The 26,681-nt window shown below is 39.3% G+C and overlaps 1 protein-coding gene across 1 annotated transcript in view; it reads left to right on the top strand.

Moving 5' to 3' along the window:
* Positions 1 to 24,582, top strand: part of LOC121394230 (solute carrier family 35 member F2-like) — a 225,648-nt gene extending 201,066 nt beyond the window's left edge. Inside the window, exons 4-8 of the mRNA XM_041564610.1 lie at positions 7,019 to 7,178; positions 8,186 to 8,354; positions 17,240 to 17,292; positions 18,729 to 18,883; positions 20,145 to 24,582. Coding sequence (XP_041420544.1) covers positions 7,019 to 7,178; positions 8,186 to 8,354; positions 17,240 to 17,292; positions 18,729 to 18,883; positions 20,145 to 20,369 — 762 coding nt within the window. The 3' untranslated portion in view covers positions 20,370 to 24,582. The remainder of the gene's footprint in view (positions 1 to 7,018; positions 7,179 to 8,185; positions 8,355 to 17,239; positions 17,293 to 18,728; positions 18,884 to 20,144) is intronic.
* The last annotated feature ends 2,099 nt before the right edge of the window (positions 24,583 to 26,681 follow it).

Raw genomic sequence — 26,681 nt, forward strand, 5'->3', positions numbered from 1 at the left:
GTTACAATGAATTCGAATTCAATTCGAGTTTTCAAATTGGTAATATTTGTTTTGTTTTGAGTTTTAGACATTTTTCTTAAATAAGGTACTATTTGAATTTCTAGGTAATTCGAGTTAATTTGAGGTTAAAAAACCTCTAACATTTGACCTTTGATAAATCAAACCCAAAGTGTAGGTGCACAATGAGACTTCTAAACTGGCTAATGTTATTTCCATCTCATTGTACAATGCATATAGGGGGGGATGTAATATTGGTCGCTAATGTAAAAATCATTCACAATTCATTCGCAATGCAATAAAAACCTAATGAACAATATTACATATAACCTGATTTTCACAGTTATAACAGCAGGCTGAACAATACTTGGATATCCATACTAGCATTATCTAGACTCTGAAAATAAAAGGACCACGGGGGGAATGTAATAAAAGTCGGTAATCTAAAAAATATTCGCAATGCAAAAAGTTATGCCTTTGAGCGAACAAATTTTGCTTTGCGCAAATTTAATATAGCTGTTGCGAACCCGGAAACTGTTTAGCGCCCACTTCCAACAGTGGAAGACCATTTGCAAATTTTATAGTTTGCGCCAATGCGCAGTAAATGTAATAAAGATTCTTACTGAAAAAGTCGTTATGCTTGCTCCAAAAGATTACAACACCTTCAAGCACTTCTTTAGAGTGCGCAATTAAAATTCGCAATGTGCAATTAAAATTCGCAATGCAATGACAGCTTAAGGAACAATATTACATTGCAAAATATGGATTTTTATTCTTATTGGTGCAAATTGTTTTTCTCTTTGCAACTTTAATTACATTCCCCTATGTATGTTTAATTCATATGGTACCATGGGAACATCATCTCAGAAAAATAATTATACAGTCAGTTTATCAAGGAAGCACTGAGTGAAGTAATTGCCATTTAGGCATGGTGTGACAAAACTTTCCATAAATTAAGAACTTACAAAGTAGTCTTAAAGATTGACATGCAAGTCTAGTATTAGATTTTTTTAATTGCAAGTCAAAAGCTAATACAGTGATATTTCCATCACTATCACTATCAAAAGTTGGAATTTCTGTGTTCTTTTTTATTTTAAAAAGAGATTAAAACAATGAGCAGAAATTCATTATAAGAGACACCCTTTGTGCAACATTTTATTCTGCCACACCCCATGTTGCCAGTATACATGGAGCACCATAGGGTTATTTGCTTCTTTCAGGGCAAGTATGAGAATAGGCAGAACTGTATTCATGGGGTAAATGCAGATATCTGTGTTTCATTTTGCACCCCTCAATGTATTCATAAGGAGTGGCCAGGGGTGGCATGTAGGTGCTACCCCCCTCCCACCATTCAGATGTGCAATTTAGGGAGCATCAGCCAGAGCTGGAACTAGGGATACATAGCTCCATTGGGTGCAACTGAGGGGGGCGTGATTTTTAAAAATTGCATGTTTTCTTCCCTCTCACGCCAAACTTCGCCCTCTGCATAAAGAGCTTGACATGGGTGGGCCTGGAACCAATGTTCAAACCATGTGTGTGTTTTAAAAACAATTTGTTGTGCGCACTGACCTAAAATGTGTTTGTGCACCCACGAGCATAAAGTTTAGACTGAACTTTCCTGACATCAATATGGCGGTGTCAGCAAACAAGGCTAGGGGTGGCAGTGAGCCAGACTATGGTTTTGGGCAAGTGGGGGAGTGAAGGTCGGTGTGAGATGACCTTGGATGACAATATCTCTTGGCCCATCTCTTGTGCCGGCCCTATGACAGGTGGTCTTGCATCTCCTGACGCTGTGCTCTACACCTTGCACAAGATTTTATCTAGGGTGAGGTGTAGAATGCAAATAAAACCTGGACAGAATTACTTTTTAAATAAGCATTAAGGGACAAACATTTACCCTCACAGTTTTGTACAGCTTCTATGTAAATGACCCCTAATACAATCTACATTATGTGGCTGACTTTGATGAGGAAATATAAACAGAAAAGTTCAAAGTAAGCAAGACATATACTGAATTTCTGTGTGCACATATAAAACCGTTATTCTCTGCACATAGTAGTTTTACATACTGTATGATGTGCCATATTACTTATGTGCCTTATGAGAGCATTGCCTTGTCTATAGAAAACAACACTATTTGCTAATTACCAGATTGTGCTACTGTTTTGTTGTCATTTGGCAGCTCTTACCCAAGCATAGACACAAATATGTAGAAAGGAATTGTGCACATGATCCTCATTTATTGTAATTCTGAGAGAAACATATGGAAGGCAAACCCTAATACTTGATTTTGTTCATACAAACAAGCCAGTAACAGAAGCTGTAACTGAAGATTGAACAGTCCATGGTAACACTTGGCTGGGTATGCTTTGATTTCCTGCAGTAATTACAGTTTATTTCTATGGATGAGGCAGGGCTGTGTAGTCTGATTCTAATTATTTTTTGGCAGTTTAGGCTGGCATAAATCAAAAAGCAAATCAGGTAGCAGAAAGGTAATATAAGAAACTGAATAAAATAGATATATAACAGGGAACAACTGGCTGTTGCCTTCCTCATTACTACCAGTATATGCTCGCAAGTTAGAGCAGCCAATCCTAAGAAACTGCTTATTGCATAGATCTTATGCACTGGTATTGTTCTGTCGCCACCTGAATTTTTTGCAATATCAACTTTAGGTTCATGTCACACCAAGCGTTTTCCCTCTTTCACTATATCTACACACCTAGGATGAAAATTCAACTCCTTCCTTTTGCCCTGATAGGCACAGATTTAGCCTTTAAATACATTGGCACCAAAATGAAAACTGCCCTGTCTGTGCAAAAATGACCCAATACCTTGCCTGACAGTGCACACTGATGTTGGGCCAGTCACAGATATGCTGGAAAAGAAATTGCCAGGTGTGGTATGGCCCTTTTACACATACAGCAATGTTATTTCTTATTGACCTCCATTAAATCACTATTAGGCAATGACCACATAAACCTAGCATGTACCTTTGGAACAGAATCACACAGACTCATTACAAGTTTAGAAAAGCTTAAATGCATACATTTATATAAAAATATTCAACATAAAAAAGGTAAACAGTAAAAAGGTCTGCAATCAGAAAGCTTGATAACAGACTTACATAAGCAGCTGGTGGTCAATGGAACCATGTACCTTCACTTTAGCTAACACCACCACAACACTACAGAGGTTGATTGTATGCACTCCCAGCTTGCATGGCTGCCCTTGTACCCTCAGATACAGTAGCTGTTCAGGACTTCAGTATGCACCGGGAGTGTCCTATAATTCAATATTCCCTTGCAATGGCCTGTATGTACTCCAATGGGAAAAACTGCAAGTATCCCTTTTTTTGATATAATGCTCACTCACAAAGGAAATGTTACTGAGGCAGAGGGGAATATCAGCTCAGGATACGAAGTTGATTCCAGTGTTAGAAGAGGCTTCTTGTGTTGCAGCTATGTCTGTGAAGAAGGCTTCTACTTCCTTACATTCCTTGTCACCTCTCCCTATCACCCTTTGCCTGAAAGAATCCCAATGATTACTCATGCGAATTCAGTGTGTTTAGGCCCCACAAAATGCTGGTAGCTGCATACGGTTGTCAAGTATACAAACCAACTGGAAATGTATTCAGGGCTCAGCTTGCACTGGTACCCAGCTAAAATGTTTCACTGCTGTCATTTTCCCAGCCAACACTATTCTGAGACATTAACCTAAGAATATTTTTCCATACAATACCCTTTTGTAGCAATGGAATCAGATCTGGTCCAAGCAGTACTGGCTCACAATTTGGCCTGTACATGCCCTACCCAAATGGCTAAAAGACACTAAGCACATAACAGTGACTGGTTCCTCCCACCCAATATGTATTACACCCTGTGTTCACCAGTCTGGGTTTTGTAAAATTGTTAAGAAATAATAATATAACATAATAATAACAAATGTTTCCTCTGAGTGTGAGTTACTTTCCTGTTAAACACAGAAAGTATATGATAAGCAGGCACTTTTGCATATTAGTTCTACTTTGAACTGAAGCTGATTCAGAGTGAATTTCCTTACGAAAAGCATAAGGGAGCATTTTATTTAATTAATTTAATATCAAGGATCAGTGCAGAAGTGCAAGCCTGTGGGGTAAACAAGTGAGCATGGGAGCTGCAAATGACAAAACCTCTAACATCTGAATGTAAAATTGCAGATAACAAACCTCTTAAACTAAAGTGTGAGACACTATACAGGAATAACATGGTTGGATAAGAAGGTTGCATTGCACTGTAAGGATAACTGAGTATGGCACCCTCGTAAATTTAAGTTTGGTACAGTAATTTTTCCAGGATTAGCGGAAATGAACCTAAACTCTTAAAATTATGCAACAATTGGGGGGGGGATGTGTATAGATTTACAGAGGCGAAGAATGGTTTGAATTTGGTTTCATGTTTCAACAAATATTTTCAGTAGGATCTAATATTCAGAAGTGTAGACTGAGTATATCCCTTTCTAGAATCTCCAAGCTTTCAGTGCTCAGCAGAGATTCAGACAATCATCTCACCATTTAAACCAGAGTTGGTTTAATTTATACCTGCACAGAAGTGCCTTATGGCCCTTACCTTAGTGTTCTTTATAGAGGAATTCACCTTAAAATTTACTTTAATATGTTACTAGACCAATTTGAAGCAACTTTTAATCGGTCTTTTGTTTTTTATTTCTAATACTACTTTGCGTCTTTCCATCCTGCAATTACAATACAATGAGTCACTAACCCCAGTGACCAAAAATCAGTTTCTTATTACATATTGTTTATCTTTATCTTCATGCCTTCTCCTATTCATCCTGTATTCTGATTTCCACATTACTGTCTGTTTGCTAGGGTAACTAAGCCCTATCAAATCGATACCAATTTAAATTCCAAGCGTGAGTGCTTTAGAACAAAAAATATCTTTTTAAATAAAAAAACATACTAAAGGCAACTTGCCCTTTAGGTTTTGTTACATTTCTTGTTGCTCTATTTGACTTTAGGGAATAGGTGACTGGATGGCATTAGGATACAACATCGACATTGGCCTTGCACAGGGTCACATGTAAATCTAGGGGCCAGTAACTTTTTTTATGAGATTATGGCCAAAGCCTTCCTGGGATTCATGGGCACTTCTCATCTCTAGCTATTGGTTTCTAACAGTCAGTTAAAAAAAAACAGAATGTCATCACTTTTTACCATCTGTTTTATTTGAGGGTTTTTTTTTTCTCATTTGGAAAAATACATACCGGTAGTTGTATCCAATAATACCATATGTACATATGATTTTATGATTATTATTATTATTATGCTGTGCATTATTGCTATTTTCCTGTTATACCACACCTCCGCAACACATGTGTTAGGCCTCTAATTCAGCAATTCTCTGTTTTTAGAGATAACATAGATTAATAAATTTACATCCTACACCATTTCCCACTTATTATGCTTGAATACAAAAGGATATATTGTTTAACTTAGATTAACTTAGTGTTATGGAAGCATCTTCTCCACATATAAGAGATGCTCTAAATGTTCAATTTGCAACCTATTTTCTATAAATAATGAAAACATAGCTAAAGAATGTGCAGTTGTTTATTTATTCTAAAGAATATAATTACAGAGGAATTGGAAGAATATATTTTTGAAATGCTCCTGGGGGCTTTTAAAGCAAGTCTGTGACAGCAATGTTGATATGAGGCAGGTATTTCCTTTACATGTCTGAAGAAGTATATTTATAATTTAAAAAAGGAAGGCAGAGATCCCTTTTATCTATCCATGATAGGTTGTCAATGCTGCACAGCTTGTGGGCACATTGGCCAATATATCTGCCGCTACTCAGCTGGGTTTCTCTGCTGGATTGCAAGACCCATTCAACGAAAAAGATCTGCAATTTGATTCCCAAAGACTCTCGGGGTCTCATACATGCACAAATACCTGTAAATGCTTCAGAAATTATTTAAATACATCAAAGCAGTTTTAATTAAAGGGGTGGTTCACCTTTAAGTTGGCTTTTAGTATGTTAGCAACATTTCATTTGGTCTTTGTCATTGTTTTTTTTTTATAGTTTTTCAATTATTATATTATATATAATCTTCTGACTCTTTCCAGCTTTCAAATGGAGGTCAATAACCCCATCTAAAACAAATTCTCTGTAAGGCTACACATTTATTGTTATTGCCACTTTATATTAGTCATCTTTCTATACAGGCCTCTCCTGTACATATTCCAGTCTCTTATTCAAAAATGCTTGATTGCTATGGTCATTTAGATCCTAGCAACCAGATTACTGAAACTGCACTGACCTGAAAAGCTGAATAAAAAGCTAAATAATTCAAAAACCACAAATAATAAAAAATGTAAGCCAGTTGCAAATTGTCTCAGAATAACACTCTCTGCATCTTACTAAAAATGAACACAAAGGTGAACAACTCCTTTAATGATGACATCATCCTTTTAACATTTGAGTGACACTCGTATAAAAGCATATGATTAAAAACACCCAAGCTGTAGTAGCAATCAAAATAGGAAATGAGGAAAAAGGAAATGGAAACAGGTTTACAATAATTACCCTTAGCCACCAAACATTCAACGTTTCGGGGGGAAGGGAGGGTGTTTGGTGGCTAAATAAAAGGGGATACTCCCCGACTGCATTAACTTGAGTGTGTGCGGATCCGTTTCTATACGTATAGGACCCGCCCAGGTCAATGGAAGAACGCACCACCATTTGCAGGACTCGTGAACTACAGGTGTGTGGAAGGATAAATGACACTAACTTCTAGTTGCACTACCGATAGAAATTGGTTTTCCTTTATGACTATATCATACATATTTTGTATATGTGCTTGCATATGTAGTGACTTACCTGCCAGTTAAAAAAATATTATTGTATATTGTAGCCATGGTGGTGATGCCCTGCAATGAATACTTTCTTGCCTAAGCCTAATTGTTCTGCATACCTTATTAAACCTTCCCCACAATGTAATTATTTTTTCTTTTTCTTTCCAGTTACTGAATTGTTTTATCATTCCTGTGGTCATATTACTCTCCTGGTTCTTCTTACTGGTGCGATATAAAGTTTTACATTTCATTGGTGCTATTGCCTGCATATTAGGCATTGGTTGCATGACAGGAGCTGATGTGCTGATGGGAAGGCAACAAAAAGATGGTAAGAATTCCAAACTTTTTCCAAAATATATAAGCGCTAACTAAGCAGATACCCCAGGTAGCAGTGTTTTGTACACCCTGCCATTGTTTTTATTTATACGTCATATTTACAGTTTTATCTAGCATCTAATACAGAGGTGCAAACTCACACTTTCTGAACAACATTATAAATCCTATTTATGAGACTCTATAGCCCAACCTAATATCATCATGGTTAATAACCCAAACAGTATTTCTCAGAAATCCTCTGCCATTATCGTCAAGGTGGAATAAAGAGAACTGTGGTTTGGCACAGCACACAGGCAGCTTCTAAAGATCTGTATGATTTCTTTCATAGGCATTCGTAACACCTACAATAAAAGCAGTGGTAGGTCCCACTTTAAACACTTAATCAGTTGAACAATTTCCTTCAACATGTTTGATGAATTGCAGCAGGAATTTGTTAATATAATACGCAATAATATGAGCATTTATGCTTCTGCACAACCTTGATAGAATGGGAATATTCATACACATTGACCAGAGAATGCTTGATTGAGAGGTGGGCATCCCTTCAAAAAGCCAAATACAGTGCAATTTATTTACATTCTGCCTCTGACTCCTTAAAGACAAAGACACACTCTCAGATTCGGGGAGATTAGCCGCCCAGCGACAAATCTCCTCTTCTTCGAATCGACTTATCTCTCTGAACTGCCTCCCGCCGGCTAGAATGTAAATCGCCGGCTGGATGGCAATTGGTGTGCTTTGTTTTCCGAAGTCGCCCGTAGTTGCCTCACGAGGAAACTTTGGGCTACTTTGGAAAATGAAGCAATCCGAGTGCCATCCCACCGCCAATTTAGATTGAAGCTGGCGAGAGGCAGTTCGGGGAGATTAGTCGCCCCGAAGAAGAGATTTGTCACTGAGTGACTAATCTCCCTGAATCTGAGCATGTGTCTCTGCCCTTAACTTGCTAGAGCTATTTCACATAAATTAATTCAGGCACATGATTTGTTTCTTCCTTTTTTTCAGACTTCTATCCAGGAGACAGCAAGTTGATTGGGGATGTTTTAGTATTAGGAGGCGCCACACTCTATGGAATTTCAAGTGTATGCCAGGAGTATATTGTGAGAAACCTTAGCCGGGTCGAGTTGCTAGGCATGATTGGCCTCTTTGGATCATTCTTCAGTGGTATTCAGCTGTAAGTATGCTCTTGAGAAGATGCTCTTAGGATTTAATAAGCTTTAATTCAATGTGTTTAATATTCCAGTGGTGAGCTGAAACTCATACAGGTTTAAAGGAACAATTCAATGTAAAAATAAAAACTGGCTAAATAGTTACGCTGTGAAAAATAAAAAATGTTTCTAATATAGTTAGTTAGCCAAAAATGTAATCTATAAAGGCTGCAGTGAACAGATGACTAACATTATAACCAGCATCCAACTTCCTGCTTTGCAGCTCCCTAAGGGGCAAATTTACTAAAGGGCACTGTCAAAATTCGCCAGCGTGACGTCATTTCGTCACTTTGGCGATTTACTACCAGTCACTGGAGTAACTTTGCTAGTGAAGGAGATAGACTGTAGCTGTACTTCACTCCCTAACGCCTGGTAAATTTGCGCTCTGGCGAATGGACGTAAATAAGATGCAGATGTTACTGAATGTTACCTCTTGAGCCAGACTTGCCTTCGACACCTCAGACCAGCTGAAGTGCAATAGAGTAGATAGGCTTCCTCAAAATTTAGTTGAAAAATTTTCTAAGTCCCAAAAAACACTGGCGTCTTTTCCTTTTTTCAGGGTGATAGTCTGCAAAAGAGCATAAAAATTTCCTAACATATGGCACATAAACTATACACTAGGCTCATGTGTAGGGCAAGATAACAACTCTATTTTATTTTATTAAGGTTTGAAGGGTTTGTGTAGTGGAATGTATTTGCTGCAACATATACGTCCATTGAACTTTAACTTCCCGCCGTATGCAAATTAGGCAACGCTAGCACAACTTCGATTTGCTTTGCGCAGTAACGCTAGTGCAACTTCGCCAGCGTTAGACTCCCTGGAGGCAACTTTGGATCAGTGGAAACCAAAAGTACTGTTCTGTCATTATGTTAAGACATCCAGTCACTCCAGACTTTTTATACATTACAATTTTTTCTAACTAACTATATTAGAAACATTATTTATTGTACCCAGTTTTTAATTTTATACTGAACAATTTCTATAAGCCAACAATGTTGATGCTGCTTTCTGGATAAGAAGTGTCCTGGCAAACCAAAACTTTAGCAGCTCAGGGTATATATGTTGTATAATTGTATGATGATAGGACCGGAGAATAAAAAAGGCTCTAGGATTATAACCAAACACAGTAAAAAAAAAGGAGATTCTCCAGTGGACGAGTGAGTAGCATTGTTAAAAACGCACTCATACAAATAAAGTAATTTCAACATTATACAAACTTTTTCAAATCAATGGCTATTATTTATGATGATCCGGACCGTGCCATCTCTGATGATGTAGCCATATATTACCTTAGGCAAGCGGTGGGATTATTGTACGGAATCACCAAAGTGATGACGTCACGTTTGGCTGGCCGAATAAAACTGAAAATAGCTGAGTAATGCAAACCCGGAAGTATCCGAGAAGTCGCCGTGTGAGTCAAGAGGACAGTGCAGAAGGGAGCAGATGCAGCGGACATCCCAGCCAGACGGAAAGAACAAATCAGTCCTTGGAAGAGGAATTTTTTAGATACATTTTTTTAAAAAAAAAAGGGATACAGAAAGCGAAAAGGCGTCCAAATAGAGACAGGCTGGATCACTAGGGGATAGACTGAACGCCCAAAGCTGGGGATCCCCTTGCAATAACGTAATGACAAAATTAACCCTTGACTCCTCTGTAGGGAAGGGGTAAGGTAGGAAACTGAAATTGAGCTTACAAGCCCCCCAAAAAGCAAGAAACCTGCTTCAGTTCAGGGACCGGAAGCTTGGGCTCCACCATAGTGTTAACGGGTGGTGCAGGAGGAAGCCTGCCTGACAAGGCTGGTGCAGACATGGGAGCAACAGGTTGCTGTTGGATAGTGACCAATCTTGTCAACAGTCTTTGCGAGCACTGAACTATCTGGTCCTGCTTGGACTCTTGTTCTCCGAGACGCTGAAGTAAACTTTCCAGGATGGCTTCACTGGTAAGAAAGAAGTAGCACTTTCAGCGTCCATGTCTAACCCAAAGTACTGTTACGTATGGAATCCCAGAACTAGCTCCAAAGCCCTTATCTTCCGCTTATAACAACCACCGTTGGCTTCAGGAGGAGCCCTCCGCTTCTCGGGTACTGCCAGGTCTTAGTATGAGAGGTCCAGGGAGGGAGCTCTGGGCAAGCAAGGGAACCGAATGTTGTAACTGGAATGGTGAACAAGAACCATGGTCGAGAAACAGGCCCGGTCAATACCAATCAGAGGAAGCAGTACAAATTCAGGAGACAAGAGAATAGTCTGGGTGACAGGCCGAGTCAAACACACCAGTTCAAAGCAGTATCCAAAAGAGTGGTCAACAAACGGGTAAAAATCAGGACAGGCAGCGGACAAGACAAGGTCAGGAACAGATCAAAAACACTCAGAATCGCAACCAGGAACTATTGAAACAGACCTTACATTGGGCAACAAACATTAGGCAAAGAGCCCTTTAAATTTTCAAACTTTGTTGCAAAACGATGACATCCCGTTTGGAGCGCCAAAAATAGCTAAGCAGTGCAAACCCGGAAGTACCCAAGAAGACAGCACGCCAGTCAAAAGGATGGCACAGAAGGGAGCAGATGCGGAGGGCGTCGATGGGGGGCGATGGGGGTCCCCGTCACCCCCCACTAGACCACCAGGCTAGACTCTCACACTGAGGTTGAAAGGTGGGCCAGCTGTGGCATTATTTCCTTAATTTGGCATTCACAGGGCATGTTCTTCTACAACTTAAATGCTGTTTGATATAGGGAAAATTTGCAGTTTTGTTATAGAGTACATTCAATTATTGCAATTCATGTTTTCAATTCTTGCTCATTTAGGCCCATAACGTTAAGAAGTTATAAGGAATTTTTCACACAACTGAAAAGATGTAGACATCCTTTCAATCTGAATTTAATTTGAAATTAACTGTGTACTTTGGATACCATTATACATTTTATTTCTGTTATAATGTGAGTCTAAGTGGCATCACTTGACACCCAAGCTTGGCACTAGTGCAGGGCTGGCCAAGTTGTGGCTCACGGACCCCCCCCCCTTGTCTGAACCCCTACATGAAAGCTGCCTGTTGTAATTCAGTAACTGTAACACCTCTAATGTTCACACCCCTAAAGCCCTGTACTGTTCACACTTCAGACCCAGACAAAGTGCCCACATTGTTCACACTTCATACAAACTGCTGGAGGGGCACCAGCATTGTGCCACTGTATGTAACACAGTATGAACTGTTCATTTTAGAGTCCAGTTAGGTTTCCCTGTCTCCGGCTCTATTCCTCCTTCTCCATGTGTGTGCCATACTCTGCCTGCCCTATGCTCCCTGTGTGTGCCATACTCTGCCTGCCCTATGCTCCCCGTGTGTGCTAGACTCTGCCTGCCCAACACTACTGTGTGCCATACTCTGCCTTCCCTTTGCTCCCAGTGTGTGCCATACTCTGTCTTCCCTATGCTCCCTGTGTGTACCATACTCTGTCTGCCCTATGCTCCATGTGTGTGCCATACTCTGCCTGCCATGTGCTCCCTGTATGCGCCATACTCTGCATGCTCTATGCTACCTGTGTGAACCATACTCTGTCTGCCCTATGCCCCATGTGTGTGCCATACTCTGCCTGTCATGTGCTCTCTGTGTGTGCCATACTCTGCCTGCCCTATGATACCATCTAGTTTTCTTTGCATTTTCAATCAGCACAATGAGGAGCAGGGGAGAATTAGTTTTGATGTCAGAAATAGAATACCAGTATTCAGTATACACCTGTAGTGCTTTTCATGACTTGACACCACAGGCTAGAAGAATAGAACCTTAAACAGATTCTCATTCTATATATTTGGAAAATAGGCCCTAACAAAGGTGTAGTAGTGAAACCTTGTGCTGCAAACCGAATAATATGGCTGCGCCTGCCAGGAGTCCTTTCTAATAAAATAAAACAGCATGATGCTTGACAGGAAAAGATTCATGCTGTTATATAGAATCATCACAAAGACATTCAGTTAGATAAATATCTTAAGTGAATATCAAGGCTAGATATACAGTTGTGTTCAGAAAAATAGCAAAGTGTTTACAAAAGTGAATAAATCTCAAAATCCTTATAACATTTACAGTATTTCCGTACATCATCATCATCATCATCATCATCATTTATTTATATAGCGCTGTCAAGATACGCAGTGCTTTACTGCAGTTATAGCAAACAGGGAATAAATGGTGGATAACAGACAAGGATTACAGAGTACAATAGGGTTTACAAACTAAAAGGTTAGGGTACAATTGAGACATTAGGATTGTATAAACACTTTGTCATTTTTGATATAGCAATGATTAATTAAGGTACAACGAATAGGCCTCTTTAAACAGATGGGTCTTTAAGGAGCGCTTGAAAGTTTGGAAGGAAGGAGAAAGTCTGACAGCTTGTGGCAGAGAGTTCCAGAGAAAAGCAGAAGCCCGAGAGAAGTCTTGTAGACGAGAATGGGCAGAAGTGACCAGAGGAGAAGTGAGGCGAAGATCAGAAGCAGAGCGTAGGTTTCGTGAAGGAGTGTATTTGGAGATTAGAGATGAAATATAGGGAGGGGTTTCATTATTAAGGGCCTTGAATGTGAGTGTAAGTAATTTGAATTTGATTCTAGAAGAGATTGGGAGCCAGTGAAGGGACATACATATGGGAGCAGCTGATGTTGAGCGGCGAGCTAGATGAATGAGTCTAGCGGCCGCGTTTAGAACAGATTGGAGTTGTGAAAGGTGACTTGTTGGAATACCTGTGAGGAGTAAGTTGCAGTAATCAAGGCGGGAGATGATGAGAGACTGAATCAGTGTTTTAGTTGATTCTGAACTGAGATATGGTCGTATTCGAGCAATGTTGCGCAGTTGAATACGGCAAGATTTTGCAAGTGTTTGAATGTGTGGTGAAAAAGACAGATGAGAGTCTAAGATGACTCCTAGGCAGCGTGCCTGTGTGGTGGAATGAAAGGTGGTGTTGTTTACGGTGAGTGATATCTGAGGGACAGGGGAAGATCTTGGAGGAAATATAATGAGTTCTGTTTTAGAAAGGTTCAGTTTCAGGTGGCGCTGTGACATCCAGGAGGAGACAGCAGAGAGACAGTCTGTGACTTGGGAAAGGACAGAGTTAGAAAGATCAGGAGTAGACAAGTAGAGTTGGGTGTCATCAGCATAAAGGTGATACTGAAGTCCAAATGACTGAATGAGTTTTCCTAGTGAAGTTGTATAGAGCGAGAACAGCAGGGGGCCAAGAACAGAGCCTTGAGGAACTCCAACAGAGAGTGGGAAAGTAGTAGAAGTAGAGTTAGAGAAGGAAACTTTAAAGGAACGGTCAGACAGATAAGATGTAAACCATGAAAGAGCAGTGTCCCGAATGCCAGATGAGTGTAGAATGTCAAGGAGGAGTGTGTGGTCAACTGTGTCAAAGGCTGCAGAGAGATCTAGAAGGATTAGAATGGAATAATGACCTTTAGACTTTGCCAATAGAAGATCATTGGTTACTTTGGTGAGGGCAGTTTCAGTCGAGTGTGATGGGCGGAAGCCAGATTGCAAGGGGTCGAGGAGGGAGTTGTGAGTGAGATGCTGGATCAGGCGTTTATAAACAAGCCTTTCTAGTAATTTGGAGGCGAATGGAAGAAGGGAGACCGGTCGATAGTTAGTGGGAGAGCTGGGATCAAGGGAAGGTTTTTTGAGGATAGGAGTGATTAGTGCTTGTTTGTATAATGATGGAAAGGTACCAGTAGAGAGTGAAAGATTGAATAGGTGGGTAAGTGCAGGAGAGAGTGTATCAGAGATTGGGTGGAGAAGGCGAGAGGGTATGGGGTCAAGGGAGCAGGTGGTGGGTTTTGAGCTGGCTAGAAGTTTGCTGACTTCATCTAGAGTTGCAGGGGTGAAGGAGTGCAAAGTAGATGTGAGTGGACTGCACGTTGGTCTGAGATTGTTGTCGGACGGTATGCTCAGCCTAATGAGATCGATTTTTTCATTAAAGAAATGAGCAAGGTCTTGGGCAGTAACATTAATAGGTGGAGGAGGTGGAGGGGGCATAGGAGTGAGTTAAATGTGGCAAACAGCTGCTGTGGTTTGGAGGACATAGTAGATATTAGATAAGAGAAGTAATGTTCTTTGGCTAATAATAGAGCTCGGTTATAGCAAGAGAGCATGAATTTGAAGTGGATGAAATCAGGATCAGTTTGTGACTTTCTCCACCGTCGCTCAGCTGATCTACTACATCTTCTGAGGTACCGTGTTACACTAGTGTGCCAGGGTTGGGGTTTAGCTGGCCGGCTGTGACGGGTGGTAGAAGGTGCAAGGGAGTCAAGTGCTGTTGAAAGGGCATCGTTGTAGAGAGAAGCTGCCATATTGGGACAGGAGAGAGTATTAATATGAGATATGGATTGTGCTGATACTGTTGATAATTGTTGTGGTTCAAAGGCATTAAGGTTTCTGTATGTGTGGGTAGAGAGAGATAGTTGTGAAGGTGCAGGTGAAAGCAGTATCTGAAAGGAGAGTAGATGATGGTCAGACAGAGGGTAGGGAGAGTTTATTAAGTTGGATGGGCAGCATGAGTGGCAGAATATAAGGTCAAGAGCATGACCCTCGATGTGGGTAGGTGAGTCGGTCCACTGAGAGAGACCAAATGAAGCTGTTAGAGAGAGAAGTTTAGAGGTGGCAGCAGAAGCAGAGTTGTCAATGGGGATGTTGAAGTCCCCTAAAATGAGAGCAGGTGTCTCACTGGAGAGAAAGTATGGAAGCCAGGCAGCAAAGTGATCCAAGAAGGTGGAGTAGGGACCTGGGGGGCGATATATGACAGCAACACGCAGAGAGATTGGAGAAAACAAACGTATGCTGTGGACTTCAAAAGAAGTGAAGGAGAGAGAAGACGGTGTAGTTAGATTTTGAAACCTGCATTTGGGAGAGAGAAGAAATCCCACCCCACCGCCATGACGGCCATCCGGTCTAGGAGTGTGAGTAAGTGAGAAGCCTCCATAGCAGAGGGCAGCAGGTGAAGCAGTGTCTGAGGGTGAGAGCCATGTTTCAGTGATTGCAAGAAGGTGAAGGGATTTAGCTATAAAGAGGTCATGGACTGCTGTTAGTTTATTGCAGATTGACCGTGCATTCCAGAGGGCACATGAGAAAGGCAGGGAGGGTGTTGGCTTTATGTGAATTAGGTTTGCAATATTAGAAGTACGTAAAGTCTGAGAGACTGGAAAAGACCTTGTTGAATGCCTGAGAGTAGGAATAAGTGAGGGTACAAATGAGTGAGTTGGACCAGGGTTTGGGGAGACATCCCCAGCTGCAAGTAATAGTAATAATGAGAGTGAGACAAGGTGTGACCTAGATTTGACAGTGCGAGCAGTGTATTGTTTGATGGGATGAGAGGGGATAATAGATTTAACAATACAAGATAGTGTGCTTAGATTGAGAGAGGGTGATGGGAGCAGTGAAGAGGAGATTTCAATTTCAGGATAGTTTGATGGATGTTGGAGTGCAGAGGATGTATGCAGAAGTATAGAGGAGAGAGAGAAAAAGAAGGCAATCAGATTAAACATAGTTGGACAGTATAATCCATTACATGCAATCCATTGGAAACACTGCACATTATATTCCAAAACAAAATATGAAGAAAAATTTAGGAAATTTGTGTAATTCCTTTACAGAAGAAGGGAATATTAGACCATTCCAAAATAGCAGTGTCTGCATTCTTCTTTACAAATTGAAATATTTACTGTATAAACTCATTTAACTAATATTTAGTTGTATAACCACTGTTTGACAACTGCTGTACATCTGTGTTGCATGGCGTCCACCAACTTCTGGCACCTGTTACTTGTTTTGCCTCAGAAACAGCCTTCTTGAAGTCACCCACAAATTTTCTATTGGATTAAAGTTCTGGGATTGGGCTGGCCACTCCATAACGTCACTTTGTTTAATATTTAAAATGCAAGGTTATTCTGACGTACCTTAGTGCAGCCCAAACCCTGGTGTTATCAGGGTTGTGATACATAGTTAAATTGGGTTGAAAAAAAGACAGTCATCAAGTTTAACCCCCTTCAAATGAAAACCCAGCATCCATACACACACCCCTCCATACTGTTTTACCAATATATATTGAAGTTGGTCATAAACTAGGGCCTCATGGGTCCCTCTAAACCTCCTGGTCCCTCCTGCAGCTGTAGGGTCTGCTTCCTCTGTAGTTACACCCTGGTGAGGTGTGTTTCTTGCCTTCCATGTACTTTCTGGATTCCAGTCTTTAAGCATATTATAAAGCATTAGATAAGGACATAGACATTGGGTCTGTGGTAGTCATCTTAGAAAAGTATGAGCCAAGCTTGCTATTAATTAGGAAATATAGCAAAAAGGACAGAGTGGGTAGGGCAAGTGCTTTTTATCTGTTGTTAAATTCTAAGTGCAGATTAACTTAGGCACTGCATCGTGGAAGAACTGCAGATACACATCTTTTGACTGCATAGACTGCTAATACAGAATGATGCAGAGTAAAAAGGGAAAGATAAAGTCATGCAGGGTTAAAAATTGGACTACTGGCAAACAGCATGGTTGAGGTGTTTGATGTTGGAAAAAAAGCAGAGAAAGCAAACCAATAAACCATTGAAATCTTAAAAACTAAAAGAAAATATAAAAAATAATAATACAATTTGAAAATTTGTTTGTAAAAAAAAGATTTATTGAGCATCCACTACAGTCTGGGTGCTTTTTTAGCTCAGTAACAGTACCCATTTAATTAAATGACATTTTCATATCTAATTCACCACAGCACAATCCTTTTTGTGTTTGAGAAGATGATTGAGATATACTGAATGCATTTTTATTGCTTTCAGATGTATAGTCCTGTAAATGTGTTAATTTCCAATTCTTCCCTTCCAGAGCAATAATGGAACACAAGGAGCTGTTAAAGGTGCCATGGGACTGGCAAATAGGTAAGGCTTTTTTCAAACTTGACTTAATAAAGTTGTTCTAAAGGGTAAGCAGACAGAATCTGTCACATCCAGAGCTGCATCATAACAGTCCTTAATTTAGCCCTCCACCTACTGTCTTATTTAACATTTATTGGACTATAATTTCTAGCACAGAAGAGCACCAGAAAAGATCAATGTGGCAATGAAATCACAAAGCATAACTGTTTTTCTTTCAGGGAATCATAACAGCCTTATGCTCATTAACTCAAGGATAATAAAAATAAACAATGATGGAAACATGGAGCTCAAAATCCTATGACATAAAATGGCCTAAATCAAATTATTTGATAAAAAAATTGCTAATGTATTAATGGGAAACTGCATGGCTCATTTAAAAATGCAAGTGTTAAAATGGATGCACAAATGAGTACACATTTATTCAACATTTGTAAACAAGCCCTGCCTAAGTCTTCATAAATATGTTATGTGCAGATTTGCTGTTTTCAGGGGCCAATAGTAAGGGAGAATATTATAGGGTGCAGTAGGATGCAAATGCCAGGGGCCAACCAGGAAACCTGAGACCAAGGCCCAATCTTCAATCTATTTTTCTTTCTCTCTTTACGCACTCTCTTTATTCTTACAAAATATCTCCTTACAAAATATTGCCTATCCTTGCCTCCATTATTTTTCTATGTTCTCATGTATAAAGGAGGAATGTCCATAGTATAGGCAGACCAGGCAAATGGTTGGCTGAACAGGAGGGCCCATTGACACCTGAGCCCATCGGGAGTTTTCCTGTTATGCCGGTGGGCTGTTGAGGCACTGGTAAAATGCATATATTAAAGGGATACAGTCATGGGAAAAAAAAAAAATTCAAAATAAATCAGTTAATAGTGCTGCTCCAGCAGAATTCTGCACTGAAATCCATTTCTCAAAAAAGCAAACAGATTTTTTTTATTTTCAATTTTGAAATCTGACATGGGGCTAGACATATTGTCAATTTCCCAGCTGCCCCGAGTCATGTGACTTGTGCTCTGAAAATGTCTAGCCCCATGTCAGATTTCAAAATTGAATATAAAAAAATCTGTTTGCTCTTTTGAGAAATGGATTTCAGTGCAGAATTCTCCTGGAGTAGAACTATTATTATATTGAAAAAAACATGTTTTCCGATAACAGGATCCCTTTAAGGGTTCTTATACAGTATGTTGTATATACGGCTGGATTATATGCTAGGCCCAATACACCGCACTACCATATTATACCTATAAATGTTGCTATGGAAAGAATTACCTGTGGCCTTGCTGACCATGTTATTAGATGGAACAAGCAAATACAAGCAAAAACGCACCAAGAATAGATGTCAGAGTTCGCTGAGTGTAAGCACTATGTTTCATAATGTTGTTAAAATTAAGAGACTGACACATACTTTTTAAAATGAGAACATTTTCTTTCTAAAGGATTACTCTACATCGGCTTCACTGCCTGCATGTTTGGCCTCTATAGCTTCATGCCTGTGGTTATCAAAAAAACAAGTGCCACTGCAATCAACCTTTCTGTGTTAACAGCAGAACTCTACACTTTTTTCTGCGGCCTCTTCTTGTTTCATTATAAGGTAAACCCTTTTATTTGTACTTTAATTGGTCTTGACTGGATATGGGTACACTTCCTTTTCAAATTTGTCATCAGTGGATACTGTTAGTGCAGATACATAAAAGGAAACTGCTGGTGTTTGTCAAGTTAATGGCTTCTTTTTCATTTCACCCATAGCTGACATAAATGTGAATTTTTTTTTATACCGGTGCTATTAAGTGCACTGCTGCAGATTTTTTTTGTCAATGTTTAACTCCTTAGTTTTCCTTAGTTTTCCTAGGCTAAATGTGGTGGGCTGCACTTTTCTTTATCACAGTATTGGTGGTTATACGGATATTACCAGGGTGTGAAAATTTGCAATTCTGACCTGCACTCCACTACATGCCTTAGAATACCCCAGAATTACTGGATGTTAAACATATTTGTTAATTATATAGGTATATACAGGTGCATAAACTGAGGGCTTAAGCTCAATAATTAACCTGCACCCATGTGTTTAAATGTTTGCTAAGTTTGCTAAGTGACAGCAATCAAAGACATTCTGCATCCCTTTTAGGAACTTTGCAGGGCCATAAAATCCTGTGGCAAAGGTAATTTTTCTCAGATCCCCAGGATGGTTTATAAAATGGAAACTTATTTTCTTAAAAATGTGTGAGACAATCAAATGACCCAACTATCTAGCCCTTGAAGAGCATTGATATTTTCTACAGCAAGGGGGTTGACTGCCAAGTACAAAAGTATCAAGAAAACTATTCACCTAAGATCAAAAGTAGTTGATGTTGTAGAGTTATGATATAAAATGATCAGTAGGGCTCACAGTTTGGGTCAGCTAAAACTCTGCTTAAAAATAATTTTCACAAGAATCTTTTGTGGCAGTTAATCCTCATGCAGTGTGTGATATGCAGTAATTGCTTTAAAGAATGTGCTGGATGTTTTGCTGCCAAGTAGCTATGTGATTAGTGTTGTGTTCACTGTTCAGCCTTCCAGTGTTCTGTATGTGATACTAAGAGAGAGAGAGAGAGAGAGAGAGAGAGACATAGCAGAACAGGCACTGGAGAGAAACTGCTGCCCTCTATATTACTCCAGTGGTAAAGTCACAAACAAATACACTACAATTAATGTCTTAAGAAAAGTTCACTTTGGGAGCTTTGACAATAATTACATGCAGAGCAACAGAGGTTCAAATGTCACACACAAAACTCAGTTTCTGAGACACTGAGTCTTGAGTCTTAAACTAAGAGAAACAAATGTGATGTATTTAATAAGTGCAAATGTTTGTTCAGTTTTCAGGGCTGTACCTTCTCTCCTTCTTCACAATCCTGCTTGGGCTTGTCTTCTATTTCTCCACCACTACGTACGTTGCCCAGGACCCCAGAGTGTACAAGCAGTTCCGTAACCCATCTGGGCCAGTCGCTGAATTGCCTTCTAGTGGACATCTAGAGCCTTCAGTAACTTACACCAGTTTAAGCCAAGAAACAGAAGAGGAACCACGTGTGAGAGTTGCCTAAAGCCAGGCATTATTTCACCCATGGAAGGTTCAGTGGCATCTATTTGTCCATTATCTCTGTATTGTGCATAGAAAAAGGTTCAGCTACCTGAAGGGACTTAAAAATAACATCATGGAAACATTTGGGAAGAATGCAAGGAATATCAGATTAAGTGATATATCTAAAAAGCTCTATTTATTCATATGCGAGGGACCACACATAGAAAGTTAATAAAAAAGAGAAAAACAGGTGATATTACCTCAAAGTTTACTTTTGCACATGCCATCATGTGATATCTTGCCATCAAGTTATTTTTTGGATATTTCACAACATGCATTGTCACGGTCTTTGATATCATCACATGGTTGTCTACTTGTTACTCATATATATGAGTGTTGTCCATCTTCTATCATAGTCATCTTATGGGATGAAGGAAACAGACAATATCTATGGGGGCCTGACCACTAAAAACAGGAAGGAGGCTGGGGGCAAGTTCATTTGCCTTTCAGCCAGTCTAAAGCCTACCAGGTGGAAAGCTCATCTCTATAAAAAGAAATGACATTCCTAAAGTGTCACTGACAGCTAACCCAGATTTGCAGTACATACATATAGAAATCTGTGTATAAATATTCAGTTAATCAATTTTGTTTTGCAATATAGTGTTTTTTGATCTAAATTCCATTGGCTGAGTCAATTGTTTTACCTTTCTATTTTTTTAAAGCAGCTGAAGCACATGGGGAACATTTCTCCATAACTGACTGTGAGTTCTACTGATACAAATTGATGTTAACAGTACACAGATATCTGCAGGACCAGTATTTGGTATATTACATAACTGTTTTTAGTGAACTGTTTTCACAACCACAAACAGCATATGAGAATATAATGTAGCTTGTGCTTCACAAGCCTTGAGCACCTATTTGGTTCCTATATAATCATACATTTGTCTCACAGTGTGGTCTTCCAAGTTACCACACAGTAGTCGCTAAGATGTTCAGTAAGTATTGACTGCACTGCCTGCCACCAAATAGTTCACCTTTATTGTGGTATTATTTGTGTTTAAATTGTGCCCTTAAAACCTTCCACTACAACATGTCTATAGAATTAGTTCACTGTGCTATTGTAACCTAATGAGTTTGTCTACAGTGTTTTATAAGGGTACAAATAATGAAATAGTCTAAAACCACAAAAGGGAAAATTAAAGAATGGTAGGTTCTTTCCATCCTTGGGTCAGTCAGTTTATGATCACAAACCTTCAGCCCTTACGAGTTATGGGTCACTGAGATCCAGCAGGAATGTTCTTACCCGTAACACTCCAGAATGTGGTTGGGTTAATTCTAATTGGTGTCCAGTGGTCGCTGCTCTGAGATGTAAATTATCCAGGAAACTTATTGCTGGCTGGGCTATAAGTACTTAAGATCTACGTTCTGGAAAACAGAACAGTTCAGCTTTTATGTGACAAATCAGGTGATTAAAATAGGTAGATTCATACAGTAACAAAATGGATCCTCTGAAACTTGTCAGTGATAAAACCTTTTTTTAAATGGAGGAATCTCACTGTTCATACAATTACTCTTGGTAGTGCAAGGGCACTGTTTGCTTTTGTAGTGAGAATTGTGTTTCAGCTGTGAAAGTGGAAATCATCTAACAGTGTCAAAGTGTTTGCAAGCAATTTTACTGCCTATTTTACTGTGAGCAAAACGAGTAAGCATAAAGTCACGGATAGGCAAGCTTTGATTCTCCACATGCACAACTCCCAGAATCCTTCCAGCAACAAATGACAGGAGTTAACATTCTGCATTAGCTGGACAATGGAATGCTTGCTTGAATCCTTGCTTTAAGCAGTACTCAGGGACAAAATAAGCTGTGGTAGATATCCATCCGCTATACATTCCTTATATTTTTATACTTGTAGGCAGTGAATCTACACCTACTATACAGTACATACAATGTTGCCAACAAACCACCATTAATATGCTTTACTTGTTTGTTTTATCTGCATTAGTTTTTATGGTTTATGTGTGAAAGTTTTAGTTGCTTCCAAGTGTTACTAATCTTATTTTACTTTAGTCTTACTTGTAAAAATGTTTAGCCAATTTTGTTTTATTAAATTGTGTTTGCTGTACTGCAAACTAAATTGCTTTTTTGATACATCATAGATATTAACTTTTATAGTAGTTACAATATACATTTGAATCCACACTCACACTGCCTATATGTATATTTGTATGCTCGGGGCATGCCAGGTGTTTGCTCTGCTGGCTTATTTCCACCATACTACCGCTGCTGGTGACAGGCAATTTATATTCAATTATATGGCAGTGAGTTTGAGCAGTGACAGGTACAAACACCTGGTGTGCCATGGGTCTTAGGATCTTGCTCATGCTCCTCGTTTCTCTGAACTGTAAACAAACCTATCATACAAATCACACCCACATGCCTGAACAATATCCACACAATTTATGTGCAGTGTATCGTTTATTTTCATTTATCCAAATTTCTCCTGCATAGTGCAAAATAATTAGCTATCCACTGCCACAAAAAGTGCCTCATGTCAAAAGACGGCCAACACGGGGAGTGTGTGTGTGTGCCTTAATTAATTTGCAGTATGTAATGCCATGGGCATCTTATTCATTCATATCTACTGTATGCCTAGTTCAGCTTGCTATCATCATTGATCAGGACCTTGTCAGGAAAGGCAACCACATAGTTGGTACTTCACGAGCCTGACAAAGACAAAAATTTAAAGGCCAAAAAAAGTGACAACCCTACAGCCACAGGCTTCCTATGGACTGCTGTGAGTTAGTGGCCTGTACATGGCTTAGCTAATTTTAGTCTGCAACCCAAGAGTTATGAAAACTTATGAATTCTATTGGCCCAACTTTTCCTATTGCACTATATTTGGGAAATGTCTCTTTATGTAACAAATCATCTATTACAGAGATTCAGTTATGTTTATAGGTCTACTAAAACCTTCAAAATTGTCACTGGTAATTTTGCCATAACACTACCCCAAAGATATACTATTTTAAAAAATTACACAAATTGGGGTCTCCAAAGAGGCTGATTTGTGCAAAAACTGTTGTTTCAGTAAGTAATTATTATATGTCAATATATTATAATGTCATTTCTATTTACATCAATGTCCTGACACTGTGGTTTCTCAATGTCTAGTTTGCCAGCACTCAAACATAGACATAAAATATAAGTGATCGCAAAAGGTGGGCTATGTCTTTCTCAAGGCTATGAGCACACTGGCTGCTGACATCAAAGGTGCTCACTATCTGTGGCACTGATAGCAAACACACACCATAAACACCCCCATGCATAGTAATGAGGCATACACCTGAATGGCTGGTATAAGACTGAGCTGGACCCCAGAGTTTACTGACACCAAGGAGGTAATTCACAAAAGTGAAAGAAAAATTAATCTTTTTAGTTTGACATTGTTCCAGCAAAATGTTTATAACTTGAAATTGGTGTAAGTTGTACTCCAAGTTTGTAAGGAGAAATTAGGTACTCCAAATTCACTAAAGAGGCCTTCTGTTATAACAATGTGTACAAAACCACGTTATTTACAAAATGTATTAAGGCTTTTGTGAATCTGATTTTTTAACTCCAGTTTAACTTAAATAGTATTTCCTTACTCCACTTTTGTGAATATTAACTTTTGGGCACAATATTTCATGGAGCAGTGGGATCCAGTGTCAGGTGCAATGATTTCCTTTGGCAGGATACACTTACAACTGAAACACTAAATCAAGCAGCACCCAATGTTTCCTGAATTTATCAGATTTTAATCTATTGTTGTTATTTTACATCAAAGTTAACTTTTTTTCTCAGTACAGCCTGTACTCAAGCATTGGTTTAAAATTAATACTGCACCCAGAAATTCGCTATTGTGGGAAATAAATGTCACTGTCTTAGGTGCTGATCCATAGGTAACAAATACCTTATTTTTATGTTGTTGGTGCACTGTTGTCCATAAGCAAATTCTTATGATCACATAAAAGCTCTGTTTGCCCTACTGCCCATTATTAAACAGATGAAAAAGCACACTCCCATGGACATAATGAGGACAAATAAACCAAAAATACAAGTAAATCCTTCATAAATTTGGTATACAAACCCTTCTCCGTTTTTAATATTGCATGCTTCTAAATGGACTGGCTGTGGCAATGTAATGCCTCTAAACTGTTTAAAATAAAAAAAATAATATATAAAATAAGCTTGTTTGTGTTTCCTTTATAACTATTTAATATTGCATATAAATATATGAATATTTCTAGTATGGTTTCCAGTTAAAAATGAAATGCATCCAACATATAACTATATATAGAAAAACTGAAATGGATACAATATTAATGCAATATTTTATCCACAGTGACTGAAGCTGTATAATGCAGTACAGCTGCGCTTGCTGTTAGGTGTTTAGGTTCCCATACACTCTATAGTGTGTAGGAACAGGGTACGATATGAATAGTTTTCTATATAATGACAAATGCCTAGAATAATTATGGGTGTACATAATAATGTACATAATGCTTCCTAGCAATGTCTTCACATACAGTATTATACTCCTCATAATATTCTTCACTGACCATAGCAAGGTCTTTGTGTGTGGCATCCAAAAATATTACAGTACTATAGACCTGCATCCCTCTAATTAATATATAATATAACTATTTTGAGACAATTAGCAATTGGTCACCTTTTCAGTGGTTTTTGCACAATTTAGCTTTTCGTTCTCTGCAATTTGGAATTGCAATTTGGAATTTCAGCAGGTATCGGGTTGCAAGGACACAAATTACCCCTGCAACCAGGCAATGGTTTGATTGCCAGACTGGAATATACAAAGGAGAGGGTCCTAATAGCAATATAAATAATAAAAGTAGCAATAACAATAAAATTGTATTGGCGCAGAGCAATAATTTTTGGCTGCTGGGGTCAGTGAACTCTTTTTGGAAGCTGGAAAGGCTCAGAAGAAGGAGGTAAATCATGGGAAAAAAGACCAATGAAAAGTTGCGAAGAACTGGCCAATCTATAACATATTAAAAGTTAACATGAAGGTGAATCAAACCATTAACCCTTGTAATTACATTGCCTGTGGTGGTTCAGTATCATGGGAATTGCCTCTTCCCTTTTGGCACACAGGGCAAGATGGAGGAATTCTCAGGGCCGGATTTCGAGCAAGGGCACACCCCACAAGTGCACATGCCGGAGCACTGAGGGGCTGTGCGTCCGCAGTGCTCCCCAGCAAGTGCAGCAAGTGACTGGGCGGCATGCCGACCCTAATATTTGCCACCCTAGGCCCGGGGCTTTGTGGCCTCACCACAAATCCGGCCTGGGAATTCTGTCAGAATGTCTGAAGCTGTGTTCCTGCAATTACCTTCTCTAGGCAAGTGGGATGAGTTGTCTTCCATTGTCTAGAAAAATACAAGAGAGCAACTATTATAAGTGTTGTTGATGGGTGTTGAATTGTCAGTTAATACAATGCTCATCTAAATAAAATAAAATATAAATTAAAAAAATAGAAAGTGTCTCTTGAAACAATGTAACATAAGTCAGACCTCTTCCAGGTTTATTCAGAACTCAGAACCATCAGTTTAGTGGATAACAAGGGATGGCAAATACTGTTTAAGTTGCAATTATCTTGCAATTTTGGGATGACAGAATTTATTTGTTTGATAATGTGCTTTTAGGGGGAATGTGTTATCTGGATCAAGGGGAGAAAGAAAATGAGCCTTTCTAAGTCGAGGAATTCTTAGCAAAAATGTTCAATATGCTGATTGTAGCCCTTACTAGTACAGTACATAGAATATATACTGTATGTTCTTTATGGATCTGAGTCTCATTTGGGGAACTTCCTGAAGCAGTCTAATTTTTCATAACTTTCACCCACTTCACATGACAACCTGATCACTCCCAGGTCTTCTCCTGAGGATTTCTCACAATGACTCATTGCCAGTGAATTAGCAATGGTAAAACATATGCTTTGCTTTTTCAAAATCATCTGAAGTTTCCTTGAGGCAGAGAAGAAGATAAGGAGCTACTGGTGCGACTTTGGAGATACAGATCTTTACTGTTAAAAGCGTATGATGAGTGGCATAACAAGAGTGTGTCACCCCCCCCAATAAAATCTTTGGAGGGGCCCAGAGCATGTATTTCCTCCAGCCCACAACCCCACCCCTGCACGTTTGCACCGAGCAAATATCTATCTATAAGCAACACATGTGTAATGCAGAAGAAGGCTAGGTGCTAAGGATTTAGGGCTCTTACTCACTGGCGTTCTGACCTGCGCTCCCCTGCGTTCCGTTTTTTGGCGTTCAGCCG

The sequence above is a fragment of the Xenopus laevis genome, chromosome 5S (genome assembly GCF_017654675.1).
Source record: "Xenopus laevis strain J_2021 chromosome 5S, Xenopus_laevis_v10.1, whole genome shotgun sequence".
NCBI lineage: Eukaryota > Metazoa > Chordata > Amphibia > Anura > Pipidae > Xenopus > Xenopus laevis.